The sequence below is a fragment of the Lonchura striata genome, chromosome 8 (genome assembly GCF_050655825.1).
Source record: "Lonchura striata isolate lonStrDom1 chromosome 8, ASM5065582v1, whole genome shotgun sequence".
In the NCBI taxonomy this organism is placed as follows: domain Eukaryota; kingdom Metazoa; phylum Chordata; class Aves; order Passeriformes; family Estrildidae; genus Lonchura; species Lonchura striata.
In genome coordinates, this window is record NC_140710.1 from 3,299,381 (window position 1) to 3,325,658 (window position 26,278).

The 26,278-nt window shown below is 39.5% G+C and overlaps 1 protein-coding gene and 1 long non-coding RNA gene across 11 annotated transcripts in view; one reads left to right on the forward strand and one right to left on the reverse strand.

Moving 5' to 3' along the window:
- The window catches only part of NFIA (nuclear factor I A), a 350,043-nt gene extending 341,379 nt beyond the window's left edge, over nucleotides 1–8,664 (reverse strand). For 3 of the 10 annotated variants that reach the window (XM_021542570.4, XM_085585651.1, XM_021542485.4), the window contains exon 1: nucleotides 8,374–8,637. In XM_021542570.4, coding sequence (XP_021398245.1) covers nucleotides 8,374–8,469 — 96 coding nt within the window. In that variant the 5' untranslated portion in view covers nucleotides 8,470–8,637. Of the gene's footprint in view, nucleotides 1–8,373 lie in introns of all 10 variants that reach the window. The other 7 variants (XM_021542512.4, XM_021542494.4, XM_021542535.4 and 4 more) reach the window with 6 other exon arrangements.
- On the forward strand, nucleotides 4,144–25,051 carry LOC110477143 (uncharacterized). The gene is made up of 2 exons (XR_002466538.4): nucleotides 4,144–6,085; nucleotides 23,148–25,051. It is a non-coding gene; the product is annotated as an uncharacterized LOC110477143 (long non-coding RNA).
- Nucleotides 25,052–26,278: the final 1,227 nt, after the last annotated feature.

Consider the following 26,278-nt stretch of genomic DNA (forward strand, 5'->3'; position numbering starts at 1 on the left):
GGTCCAGTTACTGAAGGACCTGAGCAGTTGGTAGCCCATATGTTACTGAATGGGATTTTAAGTAATGGAAAAGAAACAACTTCAAGGAGTGATTGGAGAAGAAAAAAAACCCCATCCTGTGGTTCATTTTCTCTGCTCAGGTGTGATCTCTTGGCCACTGCTCTTCCTAATGCCAGGGAACATTCTCATATCACAGCCTGCCCTCCCTTCAGACTCCTTTACGGAGCTGGTACTGAGCACCCACTCTTTGATCCATCCTCTTCCTTCTATTCTTTACATTTTCAGCTCTTGACACAAATTTATGTTAGAAATTACCAAAGGTCACTGTTTGCCAGGAGCCAGGACCTCACCATGGGTTTCCCAATATTATAAGCCTGTGTCACCTTCCTACATGCCCTCATACTTCCCTGGAAGATATTTCTCCCATTTGTTTGTGGAATACTTAGAAAACTTCATTAACAACAAAAATAATTGGTTCTTATAGAAAAATAACAAATTTCAACAACTGTACATATCTCCATAATGAAAAAGTTGCATCCTACAATCAGTTGAGACAGTTATAATTTGTAAAAGAAGTTACTATTTTCCTTAAAATTGTTTGAGCATTATTAATTGATTTTTGAACAAGAAGGAGGCCCTTGTGTGTATTAAGTAGTGCCTTATGCTAATTTCATTCCATGCACATGGCAGACAGAGAGCTGATTTCCTTCAGAAACCAAGGTAAAAGGAGAGGAAGCAACAAGTCCTAATTTGTCTAAACTGCAAGTCCTCATTAGCAGCAGATCATGAGTAAAGTTGAGTTTTACTTGTGTTTGCTTATAATCCTTGAAAACTTGTGTCGTTTGTGCTCTTGTAAAACCCTGGTGATTCACCTTTCAGTCACTGCCCTAAATAATCCATTTAACCCATTCTTCTTAACCTACCCTCTTTCAAATAAAATTACAAAAGAAAATTTCTAGTAAAAAACCCGGCAAAGAGAAGTGCACATGCAAGTTGTCTCTATTTGTTCTTGAAAGTAAATATAAATATTGATTGAATGATCAAATGAGGCAGACTTTTTACTTTTCTTATTGAACACAAAAGGTTAACTTGGGTCACTTTGGAATACTCTTTATATTCCCTTGACATAAACCAGTAAGACATGTTCTACTTTCCATTTTCTTTACCATGCAGTATATTTCCATGCAGAATCAGGTTCAGACTAATTGAATTTCAGATTAAAAAAATAAATAAATAAAAGGAAAAATTCCCCTGTAATTTACCCACAGACTCTCAGTTATGGAAATACCCTGTCAGTGACCATGTACACCCTGTGCCTTTTGAGTTAGTTGTGTTTAAAGCAGAAAGACCTATTTGAGGGCACTGTTTGTGCTCTTAATTTCCACACTGCTCCTATTGACAACCTCAATCCGTGTGTGTGACTCCAATTGGGTTGTGAAATTAATATGGCTGTTTGCGTACATCAAGGGCAACCTGCACTCCTTTGAAAGCAAGGGCATTGCAATTATGGGTAGTAAGAGCCTACAAGCTTATAGTGCCATCTGTACTATCCAACACTTCCACCCATCCCTACTTGTATTGCTAACTTTGTGTTTCACAGCCTCTGAAAAAAAAAAACAAACCACCAAAGAACAACAGATACGCTTATACAGGCAAAATATTTTGAATCTCACTCCACTAGTCAACACATCTATTTAATCTGTTCTAATGATTTTTATCTTACTGAGAATTACTCTTCATTAATATCCTCTATGGAAAATAGATCCAGAGATCTCCACTGCGGTGAATGTAAGGGATAAAACCTTTGTGTAAAAGAGTCACTGCAGGCTCATGCAGCACCTGATCCTCACTTAGACTGGCTTCTCCTGCTCCAAGATCAGTTGAATTTCTTGGGAGTGTAGCAGGACCTCTGCTTTTTGTGGGTGGATAGAGTATGAGTGTATTCCATGTGCAAAGTGTGTGTTTGAACACGTACAAAGAGTTTAAGCACCCGAAATGAGCTCTGTAACTATTACCTGCATCACTTGTGAAAGAGGTTTATTGTGACACTCATGGAAATAATAAAGATATTATCAGTCCAAGCCATGCTGTTATGTACCAGGATATTTGTCTTCAAATGTCAATGGAGAAACAACTCTATTCATCCCACAATAATCTTTAAATATCAGTCAGTGTGAGTGACCACATCTGAGGGCAAGGGATGCTTCAAGCAGCACAGTGAGATTCTGTTCACTCTGGGATTAAAGCATGGGAACCTTCTAATAAACCAAAAATTTTACCTTTTTTCTCTCATATGAAGTTAAGGAAAGCAAATATCTATTTCTTTATTTGTAAAAAGTTTCAGATTGTTTGTACAGAAACTACAGGGATCTTTGCAGCAAAAAGTTTCAGAATATTCTTATATTTTCATCTCCATTTCCACTATACTCCCAGTATAGTGAGGGACTTGCCAAAAGTATAAAGGCCAGACTGCCAAAAATCATCACAAGCATCCCAGTACGTTTAAAGATCCGGTGCTGGTGTTTAAACTGGTGTACATTATTAAATTTAAATTGAGATGTTAGACCTTTCAGGTAGTGTCTATGTCCTCTGGTTTTAATCACAGTTTTGACACCTTCTGATCTCAGTCCAGTGTGTAAAATTAAAAGATGGTGAGTGGTAGCACAGAGACCCCACAGGTACAGCACAGACTGAGCTTGGAAGTTCTCCTGCTCATCCTTCACAACACAGACCCTCCAGATCGTGCTGTAACTGGCTTTCCCAGCTATCACAATGATTTCACAAGGTGACGAGCTCTGAAAATCAGACATAGGGATCACTAGCAAGAATGAGTTGGCCCTTAAGGGGACAAAGCTGTGCCCTTCCTCCTGGTGACACAGATACCTCCACAAGGTCCTCCTCCCGGCCAACGCCGAGCGAGGACGTCACATCTCCAGCTCCTGGCTCAGTGGGCAGTGCTGGGAGCCCAGACAAATTTTTTTTGGATAAACAGGCTTTTCTTTACAGCCTTCCCCCAGACTGTCCCACAGCTACACCGTCGTGTCACAACAGATGTGGAAGTTTCTGAGGGGAAGAGGTTGAACAAGGGTTAACATGGCGCATTCTCCTCTTACTAAAATGATGTCATTTCCCTCCCCCTCCCCGAAAGTATCTGTTGCTTGCTTGTTTACATACTGAATTTAAAATCTATATTATAGATCTGCATGACTTAAAACTGAATGAATTCTCATACCTCAAGACATTTGTACAAATTTAAGTAAAACTTCCAGTGCTTCAGTGTTATTAAAAAGTATTTGGTTTTACCTGCAAATTGCCCCCTTTCCACATTTTCTGTACTTTCTCCACAAAAATAAAGACTAAGAAAAAAGGAAGTACTGATACACTGTAGAAATTGTCCCAATGAGTTTATAATCCAGTGTGAGTTACACAGTACTGATAAGTAAAGGAAGTTCAACCAGACAGTTTAATCCTCCAATTTCCTGTCTTCTAATCAGCCACTGACTCCTCTGGCTTTAAATTAGAAACATTCATGGCAATATTCAGGACAGGTGAAGGAAAAAGAGTAGAAAACAACTAAGACAAATACTTGTAAGCAAAAGGAGGCCACTTATAGAAAAAGAAGATATTACAGAGTATATATAATAATGCACTAAAGTGTTTAAGCTATACAGAGAATTTAGCAACTCTGATAGAGAAGGAATAATTTTATTAAAAATATTTATACAGCAGCTGAGCAGCATATGAACATACAAGAGTTACTGTATAAAACAAAGGAAATCCATGCCGCAATGTTACACTGTTCACACTTTGTTATTTTTATAGGGGCAGGAGCAGGATAATTATTGCTACATGTATGCCTTTTGATATACTGTAAATCATAAGTAAGAAGCACAAATCAGCAAAGCCACAGACAGTTCAACAGCATGTGGGGATTACCATGATAAACTTGGACTAAGAGTGTGCATAGATACGCTCAGTGATTTAAACAAAAAATACTTTTTTGCGTATTTTGGCAGTGCCAATTAACTTTCCATATGATGAAATTAAATGCCTATTAGATGCGCCATCTTTTTTATTTTCATTTGCAATGAGATTTATAGTGAGGATTCTATTAATTCTTAATTGATGGAAATCCTAGCAACATTTTGACATTTTCATATTTTTTTAAATTGCATTAATTACCTGAGCAATTCCAGCTATTCCTCTGAATAAACAGAGGTGTGGAAGAAAGGTAGTCACCAAAAGCTTCAGTAAAAAAATGATGTTAAGAATCTTTAAAGCAATTAAATGACCATTTTAAATCTAGGCTGCCTATTTTTAATAAACTCTGGTTTCACTCATGGCTTCGACAGAAAATAAAGACATTCACGCTGAACTGTGGATCGAGAGCAGGACAGTAAAATTAGAAAATAATTATTTTGGAAATGACTGGAAGATCTGCTTTAACTGTCGCATTCAATAACAGCAGTTTGCTCATACATGGAGTCATTTGAAATGGCTTCTTATTTATTAATGAGACTTTTTTTTTCCCTTCAGATGTCTCACAAAGAGCACAGTTTAGGGGTTTGAAACTGGACAGAGATAACTCAAGTTATGGGTCCAGGTTGGAACTCAGTTGCTCAGGTGAGCAAACCTGGAGTTGCTCCACTCCTCCCAACGCAGCAACTTCAGGCTGGTGGCAGCATAAACCTTGAGAAGAACTTGGCCCAATTTGGGATCTTTAGTTTTGTTTTGCCATGGAGGATTTTCCCTCCAGTATATACCTTTGCTGCACATCTATTTCAATAACCCCGTGCAAAGGAATTTTGCAGACAATCCCTTATTAAACATATTATGGTCACATCATACTGGCTTGCTAGAGCAAATAATTTAAAAAAATAATCAGCCTGAAATAAATGTTTATAAAAGTAGCACAGCTGCACATATTTGTTACAAATGCAAGACAGAGTACTGAAACTTTTCTATGACTAACCCTTTAGTGTCTCTATGACAGCAGCAAATTTCAATTGAAAATGTCAATGAAAACAAAATAATGATAATTTTTCCAACAAATTCACCTCGTATCTTCAGGCTCCTATATCAGTTAAATTGTTTGCTATTTTATATATATTTTAAAAATAAATATAACTCATTCTTACACAAATTTACTCTATTTCGGGGAATTTTCACGCTAAAATGCCACATTACAATATAGACAGACTAATAACTGTTATTGCATTTACTTGATTAAAGCATTAAAAAAGTAGATTTGGTGTAAGAGTGCCTTAAAACAGTGAAGACATATGCAATTATTACTGAAATGTACAAATCCTGCAGCTTCTGCTGAAATAGTTAGAAACATTTACAACTGTCTACAAGAAAGAGAAATAACATTTTTTCTTTTACTTTGACTTCTTGCTATTTTGGCAAGTAAGATAAAATATATTAGCCATTCCATCAGATGGCTGGGGAGAAAAACTAGCTGTGATGAGGAAAAATGAATTAAAGGAGCATTAATAAAGATTATCTATGAAAGAAAATAAGGTCAAAATTAGAACTCTGCAATTTAAAGCCACCTTTCAAAATTGCAAGCTGCTTTGCCCAATGCTAAAATCCATTCATTTTACTAATCATGCAATCAACCAATCTCCATTATCTCCAGAGCTGGCTATAAACATGCTATAGACTGGGGTGAAAGAGGGAGAGTGTGAGGTTGAGAGACAGAAAGAGGGAAAGAAAGAAAGCAAGAAAGAAAGAAAGAGAGAGATTACTACACCCAGCCTTTTATAAAGCCGTTTCTTTCATTATAACAGGTCTTTTCATCCCAGTGACACAGAACCTTTAAATTTGGGCATAATGCTCCAGTACAGTACACAGCTATAGCTTCAAATGGATTTAGAACCTGCTCCAGGAAAAAAACAAACTCCCTCGCCTGACACACAAATTGTTTACGATTCATTAAAAAGCAAAATTGCATATCCCAGTGCTGGCAGCTGAGTCCATATGGGTGCAAGGGGTATTCACTCATCTCTTTGTATGCTGGCAGTACCAAACCGAAGTTTAGCACTGTGCAGCTGAGATTTTGTGCAGCCAGACGATGCATGAGGTAATTTTCAAAGCTTTATTTGTCTTTAAAACATTAAAATCTGCTCTCTAGCTTACTTTTGATGAAAAGAATGTGGCAAATGGGATGAGGTTTTGGGGGGGGGTAAAAAAAATCTATTTTTGTTGCGTGTTTTAGATTCATAATGTATGAAAAACTGCTTATTACTCCATCAATAATTGAAACTTTGTATGGAAATTATTTGCAATTAACACATCTATTGTAAAGATCTTGAATTATTCACTTCAGCTAAAAATAACGTCTCTTATCTACCACAACTTCTACAAAAAAAGGCTATTTAAGTGATTTTTTTTTCTGTTAGAAAATAAATGGTGTGACGTTCAAGTTTAAGGAGAACTTTCTGCAATGTTTAATCTAAACAACAGCATGTGTGGTTATAAAACTGTTTATTTTTAGGCAAGTGCATTACTAAATGTTTCCAGGATTTTTACATATTATATTCACAGCACTAAAACATCTGTGAAATAGATGTGACTGAAATGAAACTTCCTTGGACACTTTCTCTAGAGTGCTAATAAGTGCCTAGTAACATTTGAGGATACTTATTAAATAATAAACACGGACGTACCTCATCATAAAAGCAGCCGATAGACAATAAAAGAGGAGTGGTAATAAAATATACAAATGGCTTGGAATAAGGCAAAATCACAGCATATATAAATCTTGTGGCTAAAACAGGTACTTGAAAAATTTTGTTTTGAAAATGATAAGTAAAAATCAATAGTCTTATTTACAGGGGTTTAGCAAGCTAAAAAAAGTCACATGAATAATCAACAGTTTATGTGCATGCAAATACCCCTTCCCCCTCCAACTTCTCCTGGCAGAAAGTCTAATTGGAAAATCAGTACTATAAGTAAAGTGGTTAGCCTTCCCTAGTCCCATTAACCAAACACTGCATGTTACATTTCACTGGCAACCGCTGGCAAACCTCTAATAGACGCTTAAAAAAATTAAGAGTTTAGAAAAAAAAAAAAAAAACAACGGAAAACCCCGAGCCCAAACACCTTTAAATACAAGCCACATGATATACACAATGGCTACCACCAAGCTGCAGAATAAAATCCTTCCGGATCTCACTTTTAAAAGTCTTTCAAGTCCTCTGAGGTCTTAAACTTTCCAAATGATACCAAAATTGGTCCGGGGCGGCGAGGGGGAGGGAAAGCCCCCGACTTGTTTCAGCGTATCATACAATGAAAGTGATCATGCCTTGTTTTGTAATTCCACTCGCCAGTCCTTTTTTAACTGATATCTATGTGAAATGAGCTGAGGTTCACGGTCCAGTTAGGAGCGGATAATACATTCATTGTCCTGGCAGCAAACTTTTCCTCTCACTGGAAGAATTCACGCTTGCCACAAGAATAATAATTACAGAAAACTAAAAATGCGCTGCTAACGAATTAATCCCTAACGGACAACACGCTAACGAGGGCAGTAATGATTTGAGGACTCTCTTCCTCGCAACAGGACTTGCATCTTCTGCTACAATGGGCTATTGTGCATCCTCCTAACTCACTATACCTCTTATAGATTCAAGATGTCAAAGGTTGTCTGGCCCGGCTGACCATGACATGCTAGTTAACTCGTTCTACGGAGCACGTTGGGACTTTATTGAAACTTTAATTGTGCCCAAAAGCAGCTAGAGCCAGACTATGTGGGATCTGTAACACATGGCTCCAGGTCAGCACAGCCCGGGAACCTGTTCTAAGGCAAACAAGCGGAGGGAAAAGTTAGATCGGGGTCTCGGATGAACGGCAGCACCTCGCAAACCGCGCTCCTCTCACACGTGATGATTTTACACCACGCCACGACCGCACCGTTTCCAGGCTTTTACAGGGATCGACTCGCTTTGTAACAGACTGAACTTTCCACCTTCCCTTTTTACTAAATACTGCATGCTAAAAAATGCACGCGCACACGGACGCTGGAAAGCAGCAGATAAAATAAAACAAACTGAGCGTTAGGCGACCGACTGAGACAAGTTACTCTGCACAACAAGGCTTTTTCAAACTACTTCTTTGCATACTTTTTTTTTTTTTTTTTCCCTTAAGGAGAATTGAAAAAGCTTTCCTCTGGAAACTGTAGTGCACATTAACAGTCTCCTGTTACACAGGGGAAAGCACACAAGTGGGACAAGTGTGAGGTTGCTCTACTGAAGAGTGTGAAAAAAATCAAATGTTAATTTGATAAATGTGAGGTCTGGGACATTTTGTCAAAGAGGGAGGGAAAGTAGAAAAGGGAGAAAAAAAAAAGCAGCCCTGCTGCCAACTCACCATCCACCAAGTTCTGGCCGAGATGTCGTAGCAGAGCTGCCATTTGATGGAGCCGTCGGAGGTTTTCCCTGCCATTATGCTGTCAGCAAGCTTCATCTGATGCTAACTCACGGGAGATAAGACACCTAATTGAGAAAACATTTGCACTGGCATGTTGGGCAACATGTAGCCCGGTCCATACCATATGGAATCATGGGTAAAAAAAAAAAATCTCCTTGACAATGAACCAATCTCTCACAGACCCAGTGGCAAGGTGAAGTGGAGATGAAAAGTCATCTGCTCCTAGCACTGTCTTCTCCTCTCTCTCTCTCTCTCCCTCTCTCCCCCCCTCTCACTCACTCTTTTTTTTTTTTTAAATAAGAACCCACTGCTCAACATCAAAGAGAGGCGGTCAAAATTAGGGCTTCATCACTCAGATGATTTTGGTCTGCAAGGTTTTTCTTTCCTCTTCTTTATTTTTTAAGAAGAATAAAGAGATTTAATAGGACAAAGGCAGGTAGTGGACTGTGGAGGGAGATCGCCACAGGCTATTAGCCTAAAATTTCTGCTTGACAGATGGAACTGCTTAGAGACTATCATGCAATGTTTTGGGTGTTTTTTTTTTAAAGACTTTCAGTCTGATTCAGTATCTGTTTATCGCAGCTACTTTTCTCATGTACGTGACTGGGGGGGAAAAGACAGAGCAAAAAAAGAAAAAAGATTGCGTCTTTCTTTCTTTCTTTCATAATGTGCATATAATAATTAAAGCAGCGAAAGGCAAAACAAAAATATAAACTGTCCAAGTTAATTTCTCGATCCAGTGATAGACTTTTTCTGAAGGAATCAAATGATCTTTCATGTTTTTTTGAGACGCTCAAGTTTTGGCTATTTATTGCTTCTTGATTTTAGATATCAGATCTTATAGATATTATTTGAATGAATGACTTTTCATATGAAGGTTCAAAGTGCCCTCTAAGAGCTGAACAGTCCCCTTTTCATAGATTTGTAAAATATAATTTTGCTACAATATTTTTTAAATGTGGTTTTTAATGTTACATTTCTTAATGCCATCAGGTGACAGCTGCCAAACTCACAGAGGTTTGTTTCTCCCTCCTGCAAAACTTCTCTGCCACATTCAAAATTTTCTTGAGGAATTGACAGATAACTTGGGAAAAGACAGCCCCAAAACAAACTGCTTTGAAAAGTTATGAAATCATGTTATTGTCTGATTTTAAAATCTTTTCCTGACTAGCAAAGCCAGAGATAATCATCGATTTTCTCATCTCATTTTCCCACTTCTCCTGGTGCACTGTAAACCCAACTGAAGTATTACTTTTGTGACAGCTGACTATTAAGCAGGCAGTGAATGCTTTCCATTTAAATCACCCCGCTGTGTCACACGGAGCGACGGTTGCTCGGCTGTGACCACCACAGTCCCTGACAGGGCACTCCAGCCTATACAGTAGAGCCTTTCCTCAAGTGCTTGAAAAAATGAACTTCTGAACTGGCAAACACACTCTCACCAGGAATATTTCTTAGGGCTGCGGAGCTATGGCTGATACAACTCGCTCACTCAGAATCAGCTACACTCCACAAATCTTTTTGTGATTTGGACACAAGAGGAAAATGTATTAAAAACATCCACTCGATTTTAAACAATATTCGTTTCTGTTTGTGTGAGAAAGAGGAGCTTGTGGGTGCACAATTCTTGTTTGGATTATTTTGTGTATTAACTGTTGTTTGACTATTTGGCTACAGCAAAATTGTAATTCTGAGCTACACAGATTACAGAACTGCCATTCAGTACAGGACAGAACTAACTTTTACTGAGCTTCAATAATACCCTTGCATTTCTGTGATGTGCCAGATGATAAGCAAATGATTTAGTGTAAGCATGAACTGCTAGTGTAATATGCAGGAGTTTGGGGTTTTTTTGCCCCAGTCTTACAATCTGTTTGGATTACACATCAGTGAATGATCTATGCTACTACAGCATCCCAATTTGCAGTTTAGCTCCAGATAGCAGGTACAATCCCACTGCTATTTACAGGAAAGGGACTGACTAGCATGGGAAGTGTTAAGTTTTATTTTGAGTCCAGAAAAAAAATGGACACTGTGCCAGGAACTGTCCTTGCTCTGGCTAGCCAAAGTATTTATTGTCTTCTGTTTTTGCAGGTTTGCTAGTACTACCTGTCCTTTCAGTCTCACTGCTTATTGGGAAAAAACCCTCCCTCTCCAAATAGTCACACAAAATATAAAACAAAACTCTTAGTAACAATCAGCCATTGAATTGGTGTCAGATTCAATTTTCTGCTGCTCTCTCTGCTCCTACCTCTCAAACCCATCATCCTACCAGGCCTGCTTATTATTTATTTAGTATTTCATACTCAGTTGTGCTGCATGTAATTCTGGGCAAGTTCTGATAAATCTGTATTCTATATGGGGTTTTAGCACCTGATGTAGTTAGAGATCTACTGACAAACTTTCTCTGAATTGCTGTATTAACCACTTCTTCCTATACCAACATATGATTTTACCTCCCAATATTAATTGTAAACACACCAACTAAATATTTTTTTTAGAACATACACTTTTCAGATTATGAATGACAGAAGCATGAAACCATTTCCTTCCTGACAGTGGAGTGGTTATGTGCAAAGAAATGAGGAGTGCTGTTGGTTAACAGTGTTTTAAATTCAGAACAATTAGGTGCAGTTAACTTTGCCATTGTTCGTTCTGATGCTGGGGATGGTGGGTTCTTACCCGTAGAGCAATTACTCCTTTCATAAGCGGCTGTTGTTAATAGCATTAAAACAAGATTAAATACAACATGTTAAATATTGCAATTATTGTGGAAAATAAAATTATTTGGTGAGCATAATGGGGAGCAAATCAAGCATTTAACATGATCCAGGAAATGCTACTCCAAACAATTGCATTTGTTTTATGCAATTTTTCCCCTTTGATTGCTGACAGATGCCGTTTTGGAAACAAACATCTAAGTAGTTTTCCTTCAATCAGGAAAAAAACCACACACCAGAAAATGGCTACATGTTTTGAATTTAACTCTTGTCAATCAGCATTCTGCACAACACTCCCTGTGAATAGTGCTGGGACAAAACGATGCCTTCCAAAGACTAATAAGCAACAAAGATATTTGCTTCTAAATCAGATCTGTTCCAAAGGAAGAGAAAGCCTTCATGTGGCATCGACATTTGTGCAGATACAGCTGCAAAATAAAAATGCTTGCAGTATAGAGTGGTATTTCAAGTTGGAAATAAGTTAGGTGTGTGTGTTGTGGGCTGCAGGAGATTTGTTTTCTGACAGCTTTAGGCCTCAAGCAATGCACTGAAGTACTTGCCAGTTTCTCTCCAACTTCCTACTGGAGAAGTGGCCAACTATCCACAAATAATTTGCTTAATTGTTGAGCAGAGTTACCTGCCACAGCTCACACAGCACAAGCAAGCCCCTCTATCTTCCCTTAGCCACAAGTTTGGATGAGGATATTGTTGTTCCTATCAAGTGCACGGAACCAGGAAAGGATGCTAAAAAAAGGCTAATAAAGTATATTGATTCAGATGACTGTATCAAGCTGGCATTTTACAGTCTACTGGAAACCGAATGCATGAGAGCATTAGAAATGTTGGCATAGTGGGTGGCTTCTCCAAATGTTGGCTTCTACTGTTCACATCGGTAAAAGAAACGCGGCAGAACTGCGGGCAGTTCCCAGTGCCAGACACATCTTTAGGATCTTAGACCTTGTTATTAGATTATCTATTACTTGCATGGTACCCACTGCTCATTAACCCTCTTTGTTCCCTTTACCTCCCCCTGCTTCTCCAGTTGCAGTTGCTCAGAACCTTTTCAGCTCATTGCAACAGTGATTTAGATCTGTTCCTAATTTTGGGGGCATTTTCCTTGGGAAGCCTCAACTTCGATGAGTTACAAGGAGGATTTCCTTATCTCGAACAGTGACAATTAATTCAAGAGCCACGTGAGAGCAGGCAGTTGATTTTTGGGTAGCCTCTGAACTGATGCAAAGTTGCTGACAACGAGTATGCTCTAGCTTTTGGAAATCCTGTAATCCTGGCTCCAATCAAGAGGATCTGCTGTTGCTGAAGGCATAAACAAGGAGAGAAGCAGCATGTGACCACTGCTGCTGCACCTTCAAGGACTCCCAAGCCAAAACCAGCGCAATGGTAAAGCTTCTACTGGTTGCTTAATGTTACACACACATTTTGGATGATTTTCCTGAACCCAGGGAAAGTAGTCCTTTGCCCTCTGCAGGAAAAGTTGGGTTTGGACTCTGCTTTTCCCACTGTAGCTCTGTTGCGTGTGTTTCTCCCTGCTCCCCTCTCACTCCTCTGATTTTCTTCCTACCATCTGTATTCCCCTTTTCCCTCATCTGAAACAAGCATCAAGATCTTGTTTCTGACAGAACGGTCTGTCAATATGGAAACACACTGACATCACAGACAGTGCTGTGACTTCATGTCTGAAAGAAACAGGAGGAACAGATGAAAGGACTGAAGGCGAAGGAATGACACATACAAACATTTTTTAAAAATTAGTAAAAATTATTCCCTATCAAACCAAAACACAAAGGAACATAAACCAGATTTATTTTTAAGTCTAAATATAACCAACTATTTCCTAATCTGTGACCATAACTCAGTTCAACATTTCAACATGCTCTTCATGCATGATATCTCCCTGTCCCCCACCATGACCTCAAGAAGGACTGAGCAGGGTGTTTAAAAAAGCCAATATCAAGCATATATTGAGATAAGCCTTTAGAGGGAAAGGAGGAATCATGCCCTGGACTAATCTGTATCATCTAAGAAAATGTAAATTCATATAATTTGAAATGAAAGTATTCTTTCAAATCACAAAGTGAGTTTGGATGCTGCTGGATCAAAGGCATCATTGCCTCATTGGGGTGGGGATACAAAACATACACAGAAAATACTGAGTGCGCAGGGGTGGAATACCGTACTATTATTTTCTTTTTTCTTCATAGAATTAAATATTAACAAAAAGGACCAATGATTATTTCTATTACTAGCACAGGGTTTTTTTGTAGAAGAATTTAGGAGGTGTTAAAAGCCCTGCATTTCCTTTACTATTTGAATTATGTATTTTGGGTTTCAGCTTTAGAGGGCATGCAGAAGATGCCGCTTTCCTGCTATCTCCAGAGCCACTGCAACCCCTTAATAAGGAGATTCATAACTAGTAGGAGAGGAGCTCAAGAAAACTAAAAGGTTAATATATTCTAACTAGATGTTGGGTATAGAATGTCAGATCTATCAAATTTCATTACAGTTTGGTGCTCAATGAAAAAGATTTGATTTCTTTTGCCACTGTCCTACTATGTTCAAGTCACACAGTGCCAGCAGCAACCAGCCAACGACCACAGGCTGGCACTGAGCGGGCCCGAGTGGGAAGCCAGCCGCAAGGACCATCTGTTTCCGATTTCTAGCGAAGCCAAGATGTGCAGTGAAGTGCATTCCATTCACCCAGCCAGCCTTCTCCCTGCTCAAGTTATTAGTGTTACAAGTGAAATTATCTTTTCCAAACAGCGGGGGAGCTATAATCCTTATGGAACAAGGCTTTTAAAAAAGGGAAAAAAAGAGGAGGGGGAAAAAAAAAAGAAAAAAAAAAGACAGAAAAAAGGCCCCCCAACACTCCCCCCTCTTCAAACATCTTTTGTCAAAGTTGTCGATGACACTGTTTGTAAATTTAATTGCCATGTTCACGGGTTTTATAATTTTAAAAGATGTTTTATTAAGAACTATATTCTCTTAGGGAAGAATGTGTACGTCAGTTCATGGGCTCTAATGTAATAAACCATTCAAATATATTTAGAGGGTTATTTATGAATAAAGTTAAAAATGACAAGATGAATGCTCATTTAAGTCTCTCTAACTTGAAGTGCCTTGAAAAACATCATAGGTTTAGAAGTATAATTTAAAGTGCGAATGCATAAACAGCGCTAATTACATGCTACTTACATTGTTTCAATATGTAATGCATATGTTTAACCTCGCAGAGGAAGGATTGGTCTTGGCACAGCAATCGTGGGGATTTAAGGGTATGCTAAACTGATAACTGTAGAATGAGCTCTGACACAGGATATTGGTCTCCTACTGTTACCTAAATGCCAGGTGAAACCAAAGGATTTATAGGAGGGCGGGTGAAAAGGGGGAGGGGGAAAGAAAAAAAAAAGGCTACACAATGAGGTGAAACTGAGAAGTTTATTTTCAAAGGGGGAAACATTTATCCTTTGACACCATTCCATTCCGGTGACTTTATTTCTAATATACCATGAGATTAATGATGTGGCTAATGTCACTGTGTCTGATGAACACTGGCAGAGCTGTGGAACAGTTGCTCCCCCTACTATTATTGGACATATTTGTAAATTGGCATCTATATGATGAACTCATTCTGTGTGCCAGCCAATTGGAAAAAATCTTATTCAGGAGGATAGAATTTTCATTTTTCTATTAAATTCTATATGATAGCCAGTTGGTTTAAGATTGGCTGATATAAATTTTTTTTAAATTAACAATGTTAGATAGTTTTCATGTCATATGATAATCTCAATATGACTCTTAGGCAAATCAATTGTAGATAACTAAGGAAATAAGTTATCATGAGGAAAAAGATCCCTGACATACCAGAGGTGGGGCAGTATTTAAGTCTTTGCTTAGGGAGGGCACAGTTGCTGAACATGGCCATAATGATTCACTATCCCATCCCTAAAGGACTTATTCATACATAAAAGTAATCCCATCTTAAATTAAAACCCAGAAGAGCTTGTTCCATTCATTTTCTTAGTCCTTTTCAAACTGTTTTTACAGGTCTAAAACTATTTTCATGAGTGGATGATATAACACATAAAATGCAACTGTTGAATCACTTGAAACCTGATTATGAGATGAGCCCCTTCATTGGGTTTTATTTTTTCTCTGTATTTCAGAGGTGCAACTGGACACTGATAATCTCTGTTCCAGGACATTATCTGAGCTATGGCTAAGCTGATATTAACACAAATCATAACCTCATTCCAAATTTTTTGTGTATCCAGAAACATCTGCTATATCTGCACACGTTGCACAACTTTAGGATGCCTTGTTTTGCCATGAGTAAAATACATTTCATGCTGTCTGATGTTGTGAGAAGTAACCCTTCAGTATCTCTCCATGCAAGCTTGCTTCCATGTAGGTCAGGAAGAGAGGGGTGCAGAAGGACCCAAAGAACTCAAGTGGAAACTGGGGGGATTGCTTCAGCCAGCTTTTATATTTGAAGAGAGTGAGGCCAGCAGGTGAGAATGCAGAAACTCTGAACATTTCTGTCATTAACTTGTTCAGCCACAGGATGCTGAGTGCCAGTGCTTGCTAAGGCCATGGCTCTTTGTGCAGGCACAGGCAAGGGTCACTTATCAGTTTGTAGATAATGCCACAGGACTACTTTTGGATTCAAATATTGAAGACTCACATGCTCTAGGAAATTAATCTCTGAATTTATCCTTTTGCTTTTACTTTCTCTTCAATTTTTGGATAAGGATTTGCTACAAGTGGTTCATAGTGGAAAAGATTTTATTGTTAACCAGAAAGGACAGACAAGTCCTCAAACCTCTCTGGAAATGGCTTTCTTGGACAAGATCTACTGAGTTCAGCAGTGCTGGTGGACATTCAGGCAGCAGTGATAAATCAGTGCCTTTTATCATCTACAGCTACATGAAAGACTGAGACTACTCCTTCCTGATGAGAGACTTCTGTAACACTCTCTGCTTAGGGCTATTCTTAAGGAATAAGGAATCCAAGACAGATGTAGCAGTGACCATCATGTTACTCTCAAAGACCAAATCCCTCAGAGCAAAGGAAATATGAACAATTAAAACAATAAATACACTGAATCATAGGAATTTCCAGTGCCCTCACTTCTAACTCCAGCTCCACATTACTTTGTAATTATTGAGCCATGAATAAGTAAATCCTCTTTTGTTTAGAGAACAAGATTAAAATGCTACTAATATTAAAACCATTCCTGTTTGCTGGCTCATACATCTATTTAAATACCTGCCAATTTCTTTGCTTTACCTCTTGAGTGTCACACTTGTCCTCCTGCTAATACCAGCTGACTGGCAGCCAGCAGGCTGAGCGCTGCAGGTAAATACCTAGAGAAGTGCTTTGGCAGGGCTGAGCTCTGTGTAAGCAAATTGTACATCAAGTCAGGCATAATCTGTTGAAGTGGCTCTGGATTACTGAATATTTAACAGTAAGATAACACTTTTGTGACTGTAAAGACATATTTACACTCCTGTGTAATCTATGGCACTGGACATCACATTACGGAAGAGAAAACTCTGAATGAAGCTCATTCAAAACACATCACTCTAAATACCATTTTTTCCCCCCTCCAGTTAACTGATCATGGAGACAAAGGAATTTTGGAGATGAAGTCTGTAGCATGTAGGTCTTCTGGTGTGGCTCCTAATATTTTTTGAAGCAGGTTTTAAAAATCTGCAAGAAACTTAGCTGATAGTAACTAACATACTAAGAAGAGCAAATATTTTTCAACTAATCAAGTTGAAAATTTGCCATGAGTTTAGAATTTATGAAACTTGATTACTTCACATATTTGAAAATCAAGTCTTATTCAACACACAGTGTATTGCCAGCAAAGAGGGTGTTATGTAGAAATTATTTGATATTTTTTCTTGTATTCACTGTATTTCCCATTAAAACAAGACAGTATAACAAATGTAATTATTTATGGCCTTAAGTCTGAAGACCTGATTTTTTCCTTGTGCTAAAGGACCTTCTTTTGCAAAGCTGGCTGATAGATATGAAAGAACTGGTTGACATTCTAGAAAACAAAAATAGAAGGATGCAGGAACTGCAGAGTGTCCCTTGATGCATCTCCATCTTTTCCCAATTCAGGGATCCACCACTAAGAAAATGATGCTTCTGTCTATGAAGGCTCCTTTAGAGGGGGTTCAGGGCCAGGTGCATTCCTGAGAGTGGGTAAAACAGGAGGTGGCTCTTTTCTGGCCACCTCACCTGTCCCTTACTGGATTTCTTGCTTCTCTGTGCTGGCAGGAGTTTGCATAAACCCAGAAATTAATCTGGACGCTGCTTTTATCATCATAGATGTCACTTGAGGAATAGCAGTGAACTTGTCTCCATGCTTGGAATCAAAAGTGCTCAGTGCTGAAAAGCTCAGGAATTATTTCAAAATGTACTTTGAAACCTTCCTGGTGGGAACAGCTGGAATTTGTGTCTGTGTTACCAGCTCTAATACTAGGAGCACAAACACAAGCTGAGTCACAGTGGACGACAATGCTGCTGACAAAATGTTTTAAACTGCAAACTAAAACAACAATGGGATTATTTATGGACTGCAACTCTTATTTTAATGTCAATAAATGTACTGGATAAATTCCCCTTCATTAGCTGGAAACCTCAGAAGGAAACAGAAATATTCTGGTAAACCACAAGCTTGTTCTTAGCAAATAGATGGCTGCATTTCCACTGCCGAGGCATAGCCAGACTGTTTCTGCACTGGGATAATAAATCTCTGGGAGTGAAAAACAAAGTCTATAAAAGCAAGACCTCCAAAGTAAGGGTGTGAGACACATGGCCCTCAAGCCTCCAGAGGATGGCATTAGAAAGTATCAAGAGTAGAGGTTTTTCCTTTTTATGAATGGAAAACATGTTTTCCAAGAGCTACCATTCAACTCAAAACAAATGGTTGGAATGAGTCCCTGTCACTATGGGAGGTGTTTGCTCTCTTATCTACTGGGCTGCAGGCAGCCCAGACAGAGGAGTTGCTTTGATTGCTGTGTGCTGCAAAATAGAAAAAAAAAAAAAAAAAAAAAGGACGAAAAGCACAGAAGTAATGTGTTACACGTCCCTGATTCCTGAGATATCTGAGATGCAGAAGGAGCAGTTCTTTGTAATATCTGACTCCACAGATATGCATCAAGCCATGGCATACACCAAGTACAGGGTGCTCTAATGCTTCCCATCCAACCTCCTGACACTTCACTCCTGCTGGTCCTGGAGAGAAACAGAGGACCCAGAATTGCCCCTGGGGCTCTCCCATCATGGGAGAAATGCCATCAGATCAGCTGAGGTCATCTTCCCATTCCTTGAGAATGCTTTTCAGGGGCAGACAGAACAAGGCACAACATCTTACCAGGTAATACTGGTGTCTCCTCATGTTTCTGGAGTGAATATTTTCATGTCAGGATGGAAAATCCAAACATCACAGTCACAGATTGCTTTTTTGTTCTGCTCCTCAACACTTATCTGTCTTTATTTTTCCTCTCTAAATCTGTGCTTCTATGTCTTATCCTGCACCTAATGGCTTGTAAGCTATTTCCAAGATGGAAAATGTGGTATTCTCTTATCTGTGCAACATTTTGTTTATTTATAGCATGACACTAATGACACTTTGAATTTGCTTCTGAGTTTTTTCTTATTGTAAAGACAAGGCACACAAACAATTGTGTCTGGGTCTAAGTACAGTCTTAACCCCATTCAATTTATTTTAGATGCTGAGTCCTCAGGAAAAGGGACCAATGACTAATAAATCAGGTGTTTCTTCCTTCACCTACTGGGATCAATAAGAAGCAGGAGAAAAAAGTTCTTGTTTGCATGAGATAACACAGACAAACAGCACCATGTAGTGGGTAAGAGCATATTTCAGGCTCTAACCTTTGCGCAGAGGCTTAGCTTATTGTGGTAACTTGTATTTCAGCAAGACTAAAAAACTGTTTGCTAAGAAGGGAATACAAGGGTATGAATATGGCTTGCATATACTTGGAGGGGATGTAATCCCCTTTTTACTGAGCAGTTTATGTAAACCTATACTGAGTTGGGCTTCCAAACCTACAGTATGTCAATGTGTTCCAGATGAAGCAGAAAGAGAGAAGGGCAAGAGAGCTCAACACCTTTATGCACAGTCCTAAACCCTCCAATCAGAAATGGATGGTACTTTGCCTAAAATGTCTCCTTTTGTCTTTTAAATAAACAGAAAATCAGATTCCTCCTTGTAGTTGCTTCACCTAAGAATATAGTGATCACCTTCCTAAAGGGAAACAAAGCTCACTACAGCTTATTTGTGTTGGGAAACCAGTGCTCTGGTGCATCATTCAAACCATTATTCCACAGTGGATTAACCCAGACAATACTTATCAAAAATGTCACACCACAAATATGAGCCAGGAATACATTACTGGGAAAGCTGCCTGGACCAATGTGAAATTAGAGAAAATGGGCAAGTATTACGTATCAAACAATGCAAAACACTTGCATAGACTATGAACATACATCACTCTGCTTTTATATTAATTTTAACCAAGAAAAAAAAATTAAAAAACAAAACTGCATCCCTCTTCAGTGTCTCATCAGATTGCATTATTCTGACAGCTCCACAGGAATCCAGTGACTCTGCACTCATATTCTCCAGTCATGCTTCTGCCAGCATTTCCCTGACAGTAGTTGCATGTTTCCATCCTCCCTTGGGATGGGACACATTGCAAGTCCCATCCTCTCACCTCTGCACATCCCCTTGTCCTACTCTTTCTGCACTTCATTGTTTCTCAGACCTGCAGTCATCAGTTTCCCCAGTCTAGATCACCTTGCTCAGCAGTCTTAGCTGCACTCTGCAGCAGCACAAACTTATCCCATAGGTAATCCCATCTCTCCACATAGCCACACTTCTGCTCAGACCTCTCTTGCTCCACAAATGGCCTCTTTCATTCTCAGAGTATTTCTGGTTTCTTTTTCCTCCCACTTCCTTCTCTAACTCTCTTGCCCTGCCCCACTGGAGTTCTCTGGTCATTCCCACACCCACCTCTGTGGCAATCTACAAGTCAGAAAATACTTGATTCATCCCTCTTAACTGGGACAATATAACACAAATATATGTAGAGACAGACAGAGAAAGCCAGATGTGTTCACTAACCCCTGTGCTTTTTGCCTTCTAACGCCCCAGATTATTTGGAGCAGGGATTTTATTAACTCTATTTATACTGCATCTAACACATAGGGGCCATGAATGGGGATTTGATTTCTGGACAATTTCATTCTAGAAAGTAAATGTTATGCTAAATAAATCCTTAGAGAAAAGATACTGGTAAAATCTGTCTTGTTCTAGGATTTAATAACAAATGTAGTATTTGGTGCATAATAGGCAATTCATTTTGCTATGCATTTACTCTATTTAAAACATAAAGCACTTAAGGATATTTGGAGTATGCAAGACTATTAGAAAATCAATTTCTATTCTGGTTTATAGCCTAACCACTTAAAGTCTTAATTTGCTACAATTCACTTTCAGATATTCTGACTCGTTAAAGTGGATCAGCTACCTCCTGAACTCTGGTTATATGCTTGTTAGAGCTAAACTATTTAATTATTGTCTACCACATCCACTCTCTCCACTTGCTTAGTGCCTACATTTATGCATTTACAGCATCAGTTCAGGTTGTTTGCACTTGCTCGAGAACCTGCTGCCTCTTTTTCCAGGGTTTGGAGGAGGGAGGCTTTGGTTTCATTGAGGGCTATCCCATTCCACTTGACAAATAAACAAACAGCAGAGTAACTGGCAGGAAGTCATGTCCCCTTGGTGAGCAGGGCTCCAGCTCATCAGAGGGCAAACCAGGCAGCATCATTTTCACTCCAGCACAAAGTGTCCATTCTTGATTCCTTGACCAAAGGAAGCAAAAGCAGAGGGACAACGAGCACAGCACATCTGCAGGGCTGGGTTTCACAGGAAGTTATGCAGCTCCTCCACAGATAAGTTTCACTGAAGAACAAAGACTGATTCTGTTCAATGCTCCGAGAATGCTGCATTGTACCTGGACTGAGCTTTTCATTCCTTGAAAATGAGGCTCAGAGAGCAAAATCTAATTTCTTCCTCAACCTTGTTTAAATTAGCTGCACGATTTTCATATCAGCCCTCTACTTACCATATGAAAAAAAGCTTAAAAGACACCCACTCTTCTCCAACTAAGTTTACATGTTTTATGTATTGATTTTAGCAGACTACACACAAGTTGGTGCATCCAAGATAAATGTCAGAGCAACAATGACTAAACCAGTTACGTGAAACTTAGTCTCTGATATAGAGCTGCCTTAAAGCTTAAGAAGCAAAATATTTATGACCAAGAGCAAGACAAATGGTGCAATAACACATTAGCAGGCAGTATTGTCACTGATTGCAAACATATTTTGAGCTTACATATTTCATGTACACCCTGACCTCAGAGGCATTCTACCCACTACAATTGGTTTTGCAGCAGCTCAACATTTACCAGGAGATAATGAGGTGTGTTTTTGAATGATACAAGCAGCATTAGATGTAGTGGGAGACAAAAGCACGATCATATTAAAAGCAAATAGCAGAGCAGATTACCTCTTGCCCTCTCTTTTAGCTTGAGCAGCATATTCCAATAAGTGCAGAAGAAACACTGTCAAGTATTTCTTTATAGTTTCATTTTCTTTTTTTTTTAATCGACATTGCTTGCAATGCCCTTGCCCTCTTTAAAAGCTGCAGAATAAAATTCTTTTCTCAGTCAATTTTGTACTCTCTCCCTCAGCAAAGAATGACAAGGGATAAAAAAAAGGGTTCAAAACTTCACCCCCTTTCCAAGAGAAGAAATAGAGATAAAGGTTAAAGATAAGTTTTCATCAAAATTTAAAGGAACCATAAAGTTCAAAAGAAGGTCATCTGCCCTGCTCCTAATTATTGCTCATGTCTACTGTGCCCAGCTGCGGGAAAATAGTGGAGCATTTTATAGCAAACCATCACTATCAGTAAGCACAGCCTTGAAAATTCTGCTCTTTAAGGAGGGCAGTAGGATCTTTTCTCAAAATATTTCTAGGGCACTTTTGGAGTAGAAGTTTTGAAACGTGAGGAGAACAAGGTAAGAGTGGTCTGGGGAGGGCCCTGGATCTGAGCAGTATCACTAAGGCAGCTCAGTGATGCAGATCCCAGGAATTCCCCTTGGTGGCTGCCTGATCCGGAGTTGGGCTGGGACTGGAAGCAAAGGCTGTTTGTGCTGGCTCAGGGACTGGGAGCCCCGCGGGGCAGATGGGTTCACCTGGGAAGGTGGGCTGGAGGCTGCGTGTTTACTCTGGCTGGGTGCTCCAGAGCTGGAAGTCATCCCCGTGAAGGAGAAAATATCCAGAGCCCCTGAATTTATAGGTTGGCAGCCTCAATTTTTTTTTTTTTTTCCTTAACTGGAGTAGAGAAACTGCCTCTTTGTGGTTATTGATAGAAATTTTCCTTCAGTTTCAGGACTGATAAGATTATTATTTCTTCTGTAACTTAAAAAATCATATTTCTGCAGTCTGTTATTTAAACACTTGACCCTTGGTGCTCTCTATCACATACAGGGTTAGCATAAAGTTTGAACATGGCATTCACAATGGTGCACATTTCTGTACTAAACATATAATTTACATGCACTGTCAGTCCAAATTTGACTTAATCACTTTCTCTCCTTATGTATTGCAAGTCTGAAAAACAGCAGCACAAGGAAGAAAGGTTTCACGTGTCTACCTCCCTTCCCACCTTTCAGCCAGCAAAAGTGATTCAAGTTAATTGCATGACATCACAGCAGTAATTACTCTCCAATAATAGTTTGCTCCCCTGTGTGACAGTGGGCATTTGGGTCAGCAGGTGCCATAATGGCAGTGACAAAAAAGCTTTGCCTGCAGCTTATCTGTCCTTCCTGCAAACTTCACCAAGCTTCCTTCTTTTATCCTTTTCTTTAGGGATGCACAGGAAATCAGCTCAGCTCCCCAGTACACCGAACAAACTGATTTCTCCAGCCCCAACTCTGATATATTCATAACGAATCCAGAAAGAGTCAGAGACTGATTCACAGCACAGCTCCACCTCCGTTACAACAGACAAACCCCAGCCTGCAGCTGAAGTTATTCTTTTGCCAAAGGAACAGACAACTGCTATTCAAGTAAAGGTAGCACATGAACTTGAGAAAACTGTTACATAAAATCACATTTTTCTACCTCTGGGGAGAGAGCAGCAACTGGCAGCTGCTCCAAGATGGCATTTTCTGATCCCACCTCTGATCAGTGCAGTGGACAAAGCAAAGCCACTGCCTCCTGCTTCCTCCTGTCCCCCTCCAAATTCCCTGGACAGCCAAAATGCTGTGGATGTGTGAACAGTTCAGGAGCAGCAGCCTGGCCAGCAGGTGAAAGAAATGACTCCCACTACATACAGAAAATAGTCATGAGAAGACACATGGTTTGGGAGAGGGAACTGCGATGAAATGCCCTCTGAGCAACTGGGCATGGATCTTTTCCTTTCCCTGAGTGTCCACCAAACTGTCTGATACTTTGCTTTTTGAGAAGATATGCAACTCAGAATGCATGTCATTCATTGTGTCCAGCAATAAACAAAATATTTAGTGCATTTTTAATGCTGTAAAACCATTTAAAAGACTTTTAAACCTTCCACTGTGGGACAGAATTAGAATTGTTTTGCTATCTGCAACAGGCCTAGCCTCCAATCATGTAATTAAGCAATCACAATTTGCAAAATTGGTTTGTTTGGTTCCCACACCACACAAATACTGATAAAAGCTTTTTTGTTTGTCAGTGCACTGTAACTTACAGGTTATGAACAACACCATTTGGCAAATTTGGAGCTTGAAGACCATGTCCACATCTCCCAGTGTTTTCCCCACACTGGATTCTTTACTCAGTGTGCACTTCATGGTTCCAGTGGCTGCATGTACTGAAGTAATGTAGCAGCTACAACTTGAAATAAAAGATTTAAGGCTTGTTAAGCATAAATGATTTTTTTCTTTCTGTATGGGACAGAAGCTTATACTTCCTGCAGCCAATTACACCATCTTTAACCACTGCAAGGGCTCATAAGCAGCAGCATATGCAGAGTGACTGGCTGCATTTTGTAGCTCAGTTCTTACAGACACAGACACGTGTCCTGCAGACCAGAAGCACCATATGCTCCAGGAAGAAAGTGCTGGGGGCTTCTGCACCATCCCATGTACTCCTCCTGTTCCTCAGACTACCCAAGTGCACTGAATAGCCAAAGCTGTTCATGTAAGAAGTGTGCACCTTGTACCCATGGGAATTTTTTATTCAGCAATAAATGTACTATCTGTACCAATAACAACAAAAACCAACAAAACCAGAAGATCATGTGATCATTTAAGCAGGTTCCCTGCAAGATTTCCAGCAGAAACTTTTGGCACTACCAATCAGCCAAGATTTCTATTGCTGAAACTTTCATTCTTTATGAAAAGAACTCCCTAGATTACAAGGGAGAAAAGAGAACTACACCAGAAATACCTAAGGCAAGGAAAGCCAACATTCTCTCACGGGTTTTCCAGACAACCTAGCAGCAAGGCAACTCTTAAGGCCCCACAGGACAGTTCAAAATGCATATAAAGATTTTTGCTTGCTGTCAAACACACCAGATAACTGAGGATTTTAGATCCCAACTCTGAACAAGGGTCTATGTTAAACATCAAAATCCTTGGAGGATCACCAGGAAGAACATAAGGAGGATACAATACTTCGATGTACTTTTGTGGGTGATAGGGGGAACAACAGTCTGCTCTTTGAAGAGCAGAGAGACTTCACAGTCTGTATTTGTATTTATTTTCCAGCAGGATTTCCAATGCACCCAAGACCAAATGTCCAGACTAAGTGCTTTCTGGAAAGAGGAAACATCTCAGTGTTGACTATACCATGGCAGGGTGTTTCATCAGCACCTAGCTCATGAAGTAGAAATAAAGGGAGCTTGAGAAAACAAGCAATGGTACTGTGTTCCAGAAGCTGATTAGTTCAGAATGTTACCAAGCACAGCATTTACTAATATTTGCTAAAACTTGCTCTTCAGAATCAGGCTCTCCTAAATTTAATTCTCATTCTCTCTGCATTGCCTCTCTACATTAAGGTAGATGGGCAGCTTGCATACTTAGTCACAAATGGAAGAGCTTTGCTATTAAAAGGCCAAATTCACAATTCTGCTGCCATCTCTATGGCTACAAGGTTGCACTTTCAAAAGTGACAAAATTAGACTTTGGTTATATCTATATAAAATTATTGCTTTATGAGAGGTGATTTGGATTTGTGCTGGTGCAAGCTAAATTTAGCCCTGAAGCTGATGTTTCAGAGATTTTAATGAAGTGTTAATTTTATATAGCTTAAAATAGAATTGGAAAACACCTCCTACACAATTTTTCTAATATCTAGGTTAGCATGTCTGTTACTTGAGTTCCTTTGTGCTTTAAATTATTGGCATTTGACTTGCGGTTTTGGCAGCTATAATCTGCTTCCTCCAATTAGCAATGAATGGGAAGGGATTACTGTTTTTAAATGCAATTCAATATGGACAATGTTACATCAGTTTCATCCACTGAGAAATTCAGAATTTGCTTGCATCCAGCCCGATTCTGCTGCAGAAGCATTGTGCTGTACTTGTCACACATTTGCTAAAGCCCCAGTGTTAATTCACACTGGAGCCAAAAGCTGATCTCAACAGGCAGGTGAGATTGTCCAGGTGTTTCTGGCAGGAGCACAACTGAACCTGTGCTGCAGCAGTGCAGGTGTTGTGCAGCCACACCTCCCACTGCACCTGCACTGCTGTGCCAGCTCTTGTTTCCAGGCCACCACATTGTCTGGGATGAAGAAATTCCATCTCCAGGGAGTGCTGGCATTTGGAGTTGTGCAGTTTGTCTGTGCACAACAGAAACACCTTCACACCTGAGCTTATAACTATACATGAAAGCCTCCCTCCTGCCACTACAGCACACAGGAACTGGATGAGAGCACAGCACTTCTCAAGTAACACCAATCCTGGCTCTCCCTGTCAGCCCCAGTTATGTTTTGAATGCTCTGTGGCTGTGTGCAAG